We start from the raw sequence: 12150 nt of genomic DNA on the forward strand, positions 1-12150 counted from the left end.
GAAATTGGAGATTGCCTTTTCCATCTCGTTGAAGAATGGGGTTGGTGGAGAAAAATCTTTAAAAAAATGCATGTTCCTTCAGTGAAACACATTCCTGTTATTTAGACTTTATGGTCTTGATGATAGCATATGATCAAGGGAGCACTGGTGATGTTGTCCATGGCAAGTTGTGTTGTTATCTCAAAGGCCATGTGTCCTTGGCAGTTTGAATCCAGTACAGGCTCCATGGGAGAAAGATGAACAGCAGTCTGTTGTTGTGATTTATGGACTTGTAAACCTGATAGAGAAGTGCTGTGAGCTGGAGCTCACGTGATGACAGCGAGTGAGTGCAGATAAGTATATCTTGCCTATTTTCCATTTCTTTGTTGATCTTCCACTTCCTTTTCCTATCCATTACTGAAAGTTAGGTATTAAAGTCTCCAACTACGGTTGTGAATTTTATTTCTCTCTTTTACTCAGTTATAGTTTCATAAATGTTTGAAGTCAGTAGACATTCGTTGAGAAGAATTCCAAGAACACTGAATTGTGCCCATGAAATATTTGTATCTAGACCAAGAAGCTGTTGTGTAAATAAAGCAAAGTTTTAAAATTTTAAAAAGTATGTGTTAGGATTGTACCCTTTCCCCGTACTTTTCCAATTCAAACTGTATACTGAGAAAATTGTTCAGGAAGTTGGACTATATGAAGAATGTGGCATCAGGATAGGAGGATGATTCATCACTCATCTGTGTTACACAGATGACACAATCTTGCTCGCTGAAAGTGAAGAGAACCCAAAATGCTTGCTACTGTTGTTGTTGTGTGCCCTTGAGTCAGAACTGACCCGTAGCTGACCTTCCAGTGGGTTTTCAGAGGCAGTTACTATCATGAGATGAGATTACCCATCTTTCTCCTGTGGAGCAACTGGTGGCTTGGAACTGTGTGCCTTTTACAGAGAAACTTCTCACCGATAGGCTACAAAAGCTCCATGTATCACTTGCTACAGAGGCTAAAAGAACACATCCTTCAATTTTAATTGTACCTCAACATTAAGAAAACAAAAATGTTCACCACTGAATTGATAGGTAACATCATGATAAATGGAGAAAAGATTGAAATGATCTATGACTTCATCTTACTTGGATCCACAATCAACATCCTTGGTATCAGCAGTCAGGAAGGAGATCAAGAGGCATACTGCACTTGGAAAGTCTGCAGTCAGGGATCTGTCCAAATTAAGAAGCAATGATGCCAGGTTGAAGATTAAAGTATGCCTGATCCAGGCCATGGTCTTTTCAATTACTTGCTATGCACCTGAGAGTTGGACAGTGAATAAGGATGACAGAAGAAGAATTGATGCCTTTGAGTGGTGGTGTTAGAGAAAAGTGCTGAATATCCTACGGACTATCTAAAAAACAAACGGATATGTTTTGGAGAAGGTGCATTCAGAGTGCTCTCTGGAGGCAAAAATAATAAAGCTTTTCTTCAAATACTTTGGATATGTTGCTAAGAGATTATATTCCTTAGAGAAGGATATCATGCTTGGAAAGATGAATGGTCTGCAAAAGAAAGGAAGATTCTCAACCAGATTGATTGACACGGTGACTGTGATAATGGGCTTAAACTGTGAGGGTGTCACAGGTCAGGATTGGGTTCAGATTTGTTGTTAATAGCGTTACTATGAGATGTACTCAAGTCAATAGAACCTATCAATAATATCGTCATTCAATAACATTATTGGAAATTATTTTTAAAAGGCTGGAAATATACATTGATAGGGAATTGCCAGAAATTCAAAATGGACTATAAAAGGCCATACAATGAGGAATATCATTGTTGATATGTATCTTAATTGAAAGCAGAGAACAATAGGAATATGTTTGCTTGTGTTTTATTAACTATGCTTGCAAAACTATTGGGTTGTGTAGATAATAACAACTTAAGGGTAACATTATGACAAATGGAAATTCCAGCATACTTCTTTGTGCTTATGAGAAACCTATGCATAGACCAAGAAGCAGTTGTTGAAACAGAACAAGGGGACACTTTGTTTTTTAAAATAAAGAAAAGTGTACATCAGGGTTAAATAATTTCTCCATATCTATTCATTGTGTATGCTGAGAAAGTAATTTAAGAAGCTGTACTATATCAACAAGAATGTGACTTCAAGACTGGGGAAATACTCACCAACAATGTACTTGCTTGCAGAAATGAAAGAAGACTTAAAACAATTATTGAAGATCAAAATTTCAATATGGATTACATTTCAACATCAACAAAATAAAAAATCCTCACCACTGGATTATTAGGAAACATTGTGATGGATGTAGAAAAGATTGAAATTGTCAACAATTTCATTTCACTTGGATCCACAATTGACATTCATGGAAGCAGCAGTCAAGAAAGCAAAAGACTTGTTGTGATGTGAAAAGAAAAAATGTCCAGGACCTTTTTAAAGTGCTGATAATCAAGGTGCACATCATCTAAGTCATGATAGTCATGATATTCTGAACTGGTTCATATGAATTTGAAAGTTAGATAATGAATAAGGAAATGGAAGAATCTTTGAATTGTGGTATTGGAGAAAAGTATTGAATATCTAATGAATTGTCAAAAGAACACACAAATCTTTGTTGAAGGAAGGGAAACCAGTGTGCTCCATAGAACCAAGAATGATGAAACATCATCTCATAAATTTTGGACATGTTAGGAAAGAACAATCCTTGGGAAAATACATTATGCTAGAAAAAGCAGAGGGTCAGTGAAAGAGAGGAAGACTCTCCAAAAATTGGATTGACACAGTGACAGTTAATTCTGGGTTTGAACCTGTCAAAGACTGTGAGAATGGGTCAAGACAGGGTAAGATTCAGATCTGTTGTTCTTAGGGTTGCTTTGAATTGTAGCTGATTGGATAGCACCAAACAAGAGCAGTTGCTCAACATAACTCTACTTAGTAAGCTTGAATTTACAAGTGCCTAGCAGCAAAAAATCAGACAATCAGGAGTGGCTGACTCCAGTGAACACATTCCTAAGTTCAAACCAATGAACAACTTTAGCCTGGGGACCAGACCTCTATCGATGATGTAAACTCATTTACACATTTGAAAGTTCAACAGTCTATGAATTTTATGCTTTTTCAAAATGCAAAACAAGAGCACCGGCTGTGGTGCTCAGAGATTACATCTGAACTGCATACTGTATCTTGCTATTGTACACATTAATTTCAGGGGTTTTTTAATGTCAGATATTAAGTAGTGATTTCAATCTTTGGTAGTTGTCAATTTATTTTTTCCTGGGTGACATTTTGAAGTTTGAAAATTTTGCTTATATATTTTGTCTTGTATAATCTTTATAATTCTAACACAAATTTTGTCTCTTCTAGCTTGAAATTCAGTATAAGCAGAAGTGGTTGTTTATTAAGCTGTCAGAATTGACAGAATAATCAACATTCATGAGTGAGAAAATGGACTGCTATATGCAGCTCATTCCAGTCAAAAGAACCACATTTACTGTTCTGTGTATCTGTTGGTTCCAATGGTGGCTTTTTATTTATTTGTTTTGCAAACCAGTTGTAGATTACATTTAGTGTGATTCTGTGTCACATAGCAATAATATTCCTCACTACATCAAGAAAATGTGATTTTTAAAATAGAAAATGTGATACAAACAATTGTACACTTGTGTACTGTATAATATCTATTTGACAACATCAAATCACATATACATACACTGTTCCATAAGTTTGTAATAGAGAAATCCCAGTGGGAAAATTAGATGTAACAAATCTAACAACTTTCTCAACACAACACATATATCTCACTTCTCTTACATACAATTATAAACATACCATTTTATTTAACAAATATTTCTTGGACATTAAGTGATACTACTAGAAACATTTCTTATGTCACAAAATACACCAAGTTCTTCTATATACAACTATTAGATGATTAATTATGTCTGTTTAATGACGGAATACATATCAATTATGCCTCTATCTAATGACTAAATACTTATTATGAAACATTGACATGTTCTAACACAAGTCTCCAGTCACTTGCTGTCATAAGAAAATTTGTTCAAATATTTAATGTTCTGCATTGACCTGTTTTTCTCTTCTCCTATTCTTTTTTCTTTTTTATTATTAATTTTAATAGATATTTACAGAGGTTTTGAATTTCCATTCATTCATTGCCGCAATTTTCTTCCTGCCCACTCCTCCCCACCAGCTCACTCCCCCCTCCAAAGAGAAAAATAAAAATAAAATATTCCTTCATTAGTATACAATTCCCACATCCCTTCCCCCCCCCACCTCCCCACCCCGAGTACACTTCTCTTTGCAACCTTAATTCTGGATTCCTGTACTAACCATAATACTCAATCATATATCACTTCTAATCTATTCTTTCCCTCATCTGTTCCAATACAATATACATAATTTATCCTTTTTTTTCTGTCATAACCCAATCCTGATGTCAGACCCATTCTACAACAGTGGCACCATGCAGTATTTGTCCCTTTGTGACTGAGATATTTCACTCAGCATAATGTCCTCCAGGGTCACCCACTTTGAATAATATTGCATGAGTTCCTTGTTTTTCAATGCTGTGTAGTATTCCATTGTGTGGATGGATATGCCACAGCTTCTCTATCCATTCGCTTGTTGATGGGCCCTTAGGTTGCTTCCAACTCTTGCTATTGTAAACAAAGCTGTGATAAACATGGGTGTGCATACATCTGCTTGGATGGCAGACATGGTCTCTCTGGGGTATATTCCCAGTAATGGGATTGCTGGGTCAAATGGCATCTCTATCTGCAATTTTTTGAGAAAGCGCCATACTGCCTTCCACAATGGTTGCATCATCTTACATTCCCACCAACAATGAATAAGAGTTCCAGTTTCTCCACATCCTCGCCAGCATTTGTTGCTTGCTGTTCTGTTATATTTTGCTATTCTTACTAGGGTGAGATGGTATCCTATAGTTGTCTTGCATCTCTCTTAGAGCTAGGGACTTTGAACATTTCTTCATGTGCTTGTTGGCCATCTGAATGTCTTTTCTTATTCTTTATAAACTTTATGTTTTCTGTTTGACTAAGACTAAAATGCTCTAGTTTTCAGGAAATATTTATCACAAAGAGTCAGTCTAAATTTGTTGCAGCTAGGTGTTGTAAAGTTGATCTCAACTCCTAGTTACTGCACAACAGAACAAAACAAAACACTGCCTGCGGACATCCTCACAATCATTACTGTGCATGTCTCCATTGTGGCAGCTACTACTTAAAACCATCTATTTGAGGTTCATTCTTTTGTTCATAGGGTCACTATGAGTCATATTCAGCTTGATGGCAACCATATCCTTTACTAAGGAAGCTCTGGTGGGTTGGTCTGGAGGGAGTTGCTCTGCTAACCCAAAGGTTGTACCTCTCAGCAGTTCAAATCCACCAGCCACTCCTGGGAAGAAAGATGAGCAGTCTCCTCTCATGTGACTTAGAGTCTAGGAAATTTTGCTAGTGGGTTAGTTAAAAGCCAGTTCTGACTCAACTGCAAAGAGTGAGTGATATTTTATTAAGCACATATTTTTCACTGGGGACTAATCCCTTTCTGATAACATGCCCGAAGTATAATAGAAGTATCACTATACTTGCCTTCAAGGAACATACTGGCTGCACTTCTTTCATAAAAAGAAAATGTTGTTGTTGTTCCTTTGGCAGTTCATAATGTATTCAGCATATTTTCCCATTTCTTCCTGTGCATATGAAAGCAAATTGAACAATAAGGAAAATTAAAGAAGAATTGATTCCTTTGAACTGTGGTGTCAACAAAGAACATAGAACACAAAACACATTAAATTAGCTTTGGAAAAATTGTGAAATTGCTACATTTTATCTTAAATTTATGGTTTTTGTTATTTACTCTTTGTATTTAAGTATTACAGAGAAAGTCGTGCTTAATAGTGTATTACATTAATTGTTGTTTGTTGCTGTTGTTATGTGACATCAAGTCGTTTGTGACTCATAGTGACCCTTTGTACAAGATCCCTAAACCCTGCTCTATCCTGTGCCAATCTTATTTCCTCTGAGACACCTACCCTCATTATCCCAGTCACTGAATCAATTCATCTCATTGAAGATCTACCTCACTTATGCTGGTCATCCACTCTTCCAAGCATGATGTCCCTATCCAAGGACTCGTCCTTCCTTGCAATATGTCCAAAGTATGTCAGATGAAGCTTCAGAATCCTTGCCTCCAAGGAGCATCCTGCTTTCATCCTCTCTAAGACGAAATTGTTTCTTTTCCTGGTCATCCATGGTATATTAAACACTCTTCTCTAGAAGAGGGTGAAACCAAGTTGAGAGTGAAACAATGTTTTAAAATTAATATGGAAAATCTTTTCATTGATTATTGTTGTTATGTTGTTGTGTGCTATCAAGTTGCCTGTGACTCATAGTGACCCTACGTACATCAGCTCTGAAACCTACCCTGTCCTGAGCCAGTCCTCCTACATACCTACCCACATTACCCCAGTTACTAATCAATCCATTTCACCCAGGATCTTCCTCTTATATGCTGTCTCTCCACCCTTTTGAGCATGTTGTACTCCTCAGGATTGGTCCTTCTTGGCCATGTACCCAAAATATAAGACAGAGCTTCAAAATCCTAACCTTCAAGAAGAAACTTGGTTTCATCCTCTCCAAACTAGACCTACTCTTCTTCAGTATCACAACTCAAATACATCAATTCTTCTTCTGTCCAGCTCTCTGATGCATAGCAAGTAACTGTGAAAACCATGGACTGACATCGTTAGTTCTCAATACTCTTAAGGGGTCCCTGACAGCAGATTAAGCTTTTACAGTTCTTTGTCAGTTATGTTTTGCATATTTTAGTGCAAAAGTCTTGGATATATTCAATAAAACAAAAAGACAAGGCGCTAACTATATGACAACTTTGGAAACTTATTGTTCAAAGGAATTGTATGTATCATGTGTAAATAATTCTTACAACTTAGTCAGGTGATTCAATTAAAATAAATGCAAAGTTGAATAACTTTTTCCACAAAAGAAGAAGATATATGACTAAATAAGGACATAAGGAAAAGCTTTATATCAGGAATCAGCAAAATATGCCTAATGACCCAAATCCATATTGCTATACTTTTTATAAATAAAGTTTCCTTGAAATACTGTTATATTCATTTGTTTATATCTTAACATTGGTTTCCATGTTGCAATGTCAGAATTGAGACCAAAGAATCTGCAGAAATGAGAGAATACTTTATATTTAATGAGGAAAGTGATTGACTTCTTTCTACATAAAAATCATTAGAAATGTGAAAGTTTAATACCACAACTAGATACCCATACATATCCATAAAATAAAAAAAAATCTGACCATAACACGTTTGGCAAAGATGTTACTCTCTTCAATGTGCTGAAATCTCATCAGTATTGTGAGAAGAAAGTTCAAATAGGAATTCAGTTTAAAGGGCCCATGTCTGTGCCTGTTGATACTCCAAGGCCATTCAGATACTACACTGCATAGTACAAAAGGCCTGCTTACTCTTAATATAGCTCACCACTGGACCAATTGGCAGCATCAGGATGGATGGTGAAGAGATTGAGATCATTCACAGCTTTAGTTTGCTTGGCTCCACAATCAACACTCTTGGCACCAGTAGCCAGGAAATTAAAAGATGTATTGTGATGGGATAGTCTGCTGTTAGGGACCTCGCAAAAGTACTGAAGAGCAATGGTGTCACTCTGGAGACTAAGGTGCATCTGATATAGGCCATGATCTTTGCAATCACTTGTTATGCATCAGAGAGTTGGACAATGACTAGGGAGGATAAAAGGATAATTGATGCTTTGAGTTGTGGTGCTGGAGAAGAGTATTGAATGTATCATGGACTGCCAAGAAAACAAACAGATTCATCCTAGAGACGGTTAAACCAGGCTGCTCCTTGGAGGCAAGGATTCTGGGGCTTCATATGACATACTTTGGACATGTTGTAAGGAGGGAAATGTCCTTGGAGAGGGTCATCATGTTTGGGAGGATGGAGGGACAGTGCAAGAGGGGAAGGCCCTCTAGGAGTGGACTGATTCAGTGACTGGGTAATTGGGATGGGTGTGTCAGAGGTAGTGCAATTGGCACAGAATAGAGCAGAGTTTAGGGCTGTAATACATAGGGTGGCTATGAGTCGCAAGCGACTCAATGGCACATAACAACAACAACAACTCTTAATATTTGTAGCATCACAACCCAGGCCTCTAGGTCTTCTTGAAACAACTAAGTTTACAGTAGCAAAGTTTTCATGGCTAACTTCAACAAGGACAAAATCTCTTCAAGGAAATCAGTAATTCAAGAAAAGACTCAACCATTTATTAGATTGCACTGCTCGATGTGAAGATTTCTGACCCCAAACTTTTAAGGAGTGCAATCTCCCTATTTGGCTACAAAGAGGCAATGGTGCTTCAAAGAGAGTAAAGCTTGTCTCATATATTCATATTCATCAGAGTCACAGATTATCCTTTAAAAGCATCTAATTGATAAAGTATTATTTCCCACTCTGCTTCAATATATGTTGAATCATCTCTCTACCCACATATCTACATAGAAATATATAGTTCCCTAAATAGTATTTGTTGTTTCAATAATTCCTTGTCTTTCTATTATATAGCTACAGTCTTATAAGTAATAAAGTTATTTAATTTATATATTAGAATACAAAAAATTAAATTATCTGCTATTATTTTTTAGGTCATGTAAATTACGAGCACAGATGAAAATGATAATAAAATTTATCCACTAGCTGCTCCACAGGAGGAAGGACGGTCTCCTCCCATGCACTTTACTATCTCTGAAAACTCAAGGGAGGGTCAGCTATCAGTCAGCTTTTACCCAACAGCACACACACTCAAGAAGGACAGAAAAATAATATATACTTTTTTATGTCTAAGTGATGTATCTTTTGTTCCATGGCCCTAATTTGCTGGAGAATATTACACAAATGTTGTCATCATGTGCTGTCAAGTTGACTGTGACTTATAGAGACCCAATTCACGATAGTACTGAATCTTACCCTATCACTATCTCTAACACATCTACCCCAGAAACTGTACCAATCCATCTCTTCCAGGATCTTCATCTCCTGCTCTGTCCTTCAATCCTTCCAAGCACAATGTCCTTCTCCATGGATATAGTATGCTCCAAATAAATGTCGAATAGAATAAATGGTGTTAAAAAAAGAAATATGATCATGCATATTCATGATAGTCTTTCCTCTCCCATCATTTTAAATTAAGTGATGTTGAAGCATCTGATCTTTTTTTGATATACTCAATTTCCTAGTCTACAGTTTTAAACATACTACAAAAGTTAAGTAGAGAGTAACTGGGGGAGAAAAATTCAAAATCTTAGATACTTAAAGAATTTCTAATTCCCTATGAATGAGCTGGTAGCAATTGCAACTTTGGACAAAATTGCCATATTTGAGGAAATATTTTGTTGTTGAAAGCACTAGAGAAAGGGAGGAGCCTGTTGAAAGAATGGAAGTGAGCCTAAAGTTAAGCGCAGAACCTATCTGTGGGGACCAACCGAAAAACATCTGATTGTTACAGAGCTCTGGTGCTAGGCAGAATGGACAAGCTTCTGGAGGCATCATTATTCATTTTATTGCTTCAGTTAATCTGTGAGTTGTGAAGAAATACCAGAATAGTTTAATTTGAGGGAACTTAAAAAATATAAACTAGACCCTAAAGAAAATTAATGCAGGTAGAAATTTTAAGGTGGAAATAAGATTTGGGGTTCTAATGCTTTCTGTTATTCTTCTAAACAGGGGTGAGTGGCCAACAGAAGGAGAAAAATGACCAACAGCAGGTGAAGCAAAATCCTAAATCTCTGATTGTCCAGGAAGGAAGAACTTCAGTGCTTAACTGTGCTTATGAGAATAATGCCTTTGAATATTTCCCATGGTACCAGCAATATCCTGGTAAAGGCCCTGTACTTCTGATATACATTCGTTCAGTTGGGAATAAAAATCAATAAGGAAGATTCATAGCCTTCTTCAATAAAACTGCTAAACTCTTTTCTTTGCACATCTTGACTTCCCAGCCTGGAGACTCAGCCACCTACTTCTGTGCAGCAACTACACAGTGCTATGCAGCCACTTGCAACCTGTACCCAAATCTGCAGTTAGGGCTCAAGGCTAACCCTTCTGTTGGGGCTTAGACTGGCAGATATGCAGGCTAACTTTAGTTGTTGTTGTTGTTTACTGTTGAGTCAACTGCAACTCGTAGCTACCCTATGTACAACAACTCTGAACCCTGCCCTATCCTGAGGCAGTCTCACTGTCTCAGAAACATCTAATCCCTTTACCTCATTCACTGTGTCATCTCATTCCGGTTTTTTTCCTCCTTCACTGTCTCTCCACCCTTGCAAGCGTGATGTCCTTTTCCAAGGACTGGGCCCTCCTGGAAACATGCCTAAAGTATGTGAGACAGAGTTTCAAAATCCTTGCTTCCAAGAGACAACTTGGTTTCACCCTGTGCAAAGCAGATGTGTTTGTATTCTTGGCAGGCTCAACTCAAAAACATAGATTCTTCTCCTGTCATCCTTAGTCATTGTCCAGATCTCTGATGCATAGCAAGTAATTGCAAAGACCATGGCCTGGAGCAGGTAGGTGCACCTTAGTTTCTAGACTGACATCTTTGCTCTTCAGTGCTTTGTAGCGGTCCCTGACAACAGATCTTCCCCAATCCGTTTTTTTTTTTTTTATTTCCTGATGGCTGATGCAAAGTATTGATTGTGGAAATGAACAAGATGAAATTGTTAACAATCATAAGCACTCTTCATGAGGGTGCTTCCAAATGGCCCAATGGTGAGACTCTTCGGGGTTTTGTTTTGTTTTGTTTTTGTTGTTGTTTTTATGTTGTGCTTCAAACATATGGAAGATTACAGTCCTTGACCTTCTGAAGCAAATTCTTCAAGTCCTCCTTAGTTTTAGTAAGCAAGCTTGATGGTAGACCTGAATAAAATTAAAACGTTGACAATTTTTTATCTTTTATCCAATGACATTTTTGCTATTGGTCTGATTTGGATTATTTTTCTTTTCTATATTAAGGTATTATCCATACCGAAGGCTATAAATCAAAGGTTTTTATATTATGTATTTTCATTTTCATTTGTTTCAAGGAACTTTTTTATTTCACGCTTTCTTTTTTCTGTACCCCAGTAAAGCTCAAGGAGTGTGTTATTTAGCTTTCACATGGGTGGTTTTTCATCCTTTATGCTCTTGTTAATTTCTAGTTTTATGACATGATTATCTAAGAAGACACTTTGTATTATTTCAACATTTTTGTATTAGTGCAATGTTTTTGAGGCTTGGTTTATATCCTAATATATGATACATTTTGGAAAATGTGCCATGTGCAAATGTGAGAAGAAGTAAATTGAGTTTTAGTTGGATGAAGAATCCTGAATACATCTATAAGGTAGAGTTGGCTAATTATATCTTATTTCTTCTGCAATTTGCTTAGTTTTTAGTTGACCTTTTCTTTTTGAGAGTGGTATTAATGTTTTCTACTACTATTGTGGTACTATCTACTTTTTTCTTCAACTCTGTTAATACTGGTTCCATGCATTTTGCAGGTCTATAATTTGGTACATAGGTGTTGACTAAATTCAGGTCCTCTTCATCTATTGTACAATTACTCACTATATAGTATCCTTCTTCATCTTTTACAGCAGTTTCATTTTTAGGGCTATCTAATCAGAGATTAATATTGCCATTCATGCTTTTTTGTGGATGACAATTGCTTGATATATAGTTTTCCAGCCTTTGTCTTTTTCCCTTACTTGTTAGATGTGTCTCTTGTAAGCAACATATTGATGGGCTGTTTTGTTGTGGTTTTCCTACCTCTATTCCACCATTCTTGTTCTCTTTATTGGTGCATTTAAATAACTTACATTAAGTATTATTATTGACAGGCCAGATTTTAGCATTGCCATTTTATTATGTTTCTTCGTCTATTGTTTCTGGTTACTTTGGCCCATCTACTTTCTTACTTTTTTGTGTGTGGATTGAATTTTGTAAAATCAATGACTTATTCATTGCAAATACATTTTATAAGAGACACAAACGCAGGTTATACACATGGACTTCACCTGATGGTATG

The 12150-nt window shown here is 36.6% G+C and overlaps 1 gene segment (V, D, J or C); it reads left to right on the plus strand.

Moving 5' to 3' along the window:
* The first annotated feature begins 9613 nt into the window (after window positions 1–9613).
* The window catches only part of LOC102849975, a 5762-nt gene continuing 3225 nt past the window's right edge, over window positions 9614–12150 (plus strand). Inside the window, 2 exon segments of the V gene segment in view lie at window positions 9614–9665; window positions 9813–10114. Of these exon segments, the coding sequence occupies window positions 9614–9665; window positions 9813–10114 (354 nt within the window).

This window comes from Elephantulus edwardii, unplaced genomic scaffold (genome assembly GCF_000299155.1).
Source record: "Elephantulus edwardii isolate Elephantulus edwardi_28Jun2011 unplaced genomic scaffold, EleEdw1.0 scaffold00026, whole genome shotgun sequence".
NCBI classification, from domain to species: domain Eukaryota; kingdom Metazoa; phylum Chordata; class Mammalia; order Macroscelidea; family Macroscelididae; genus Elephantulus; species Elephantulus edwardii.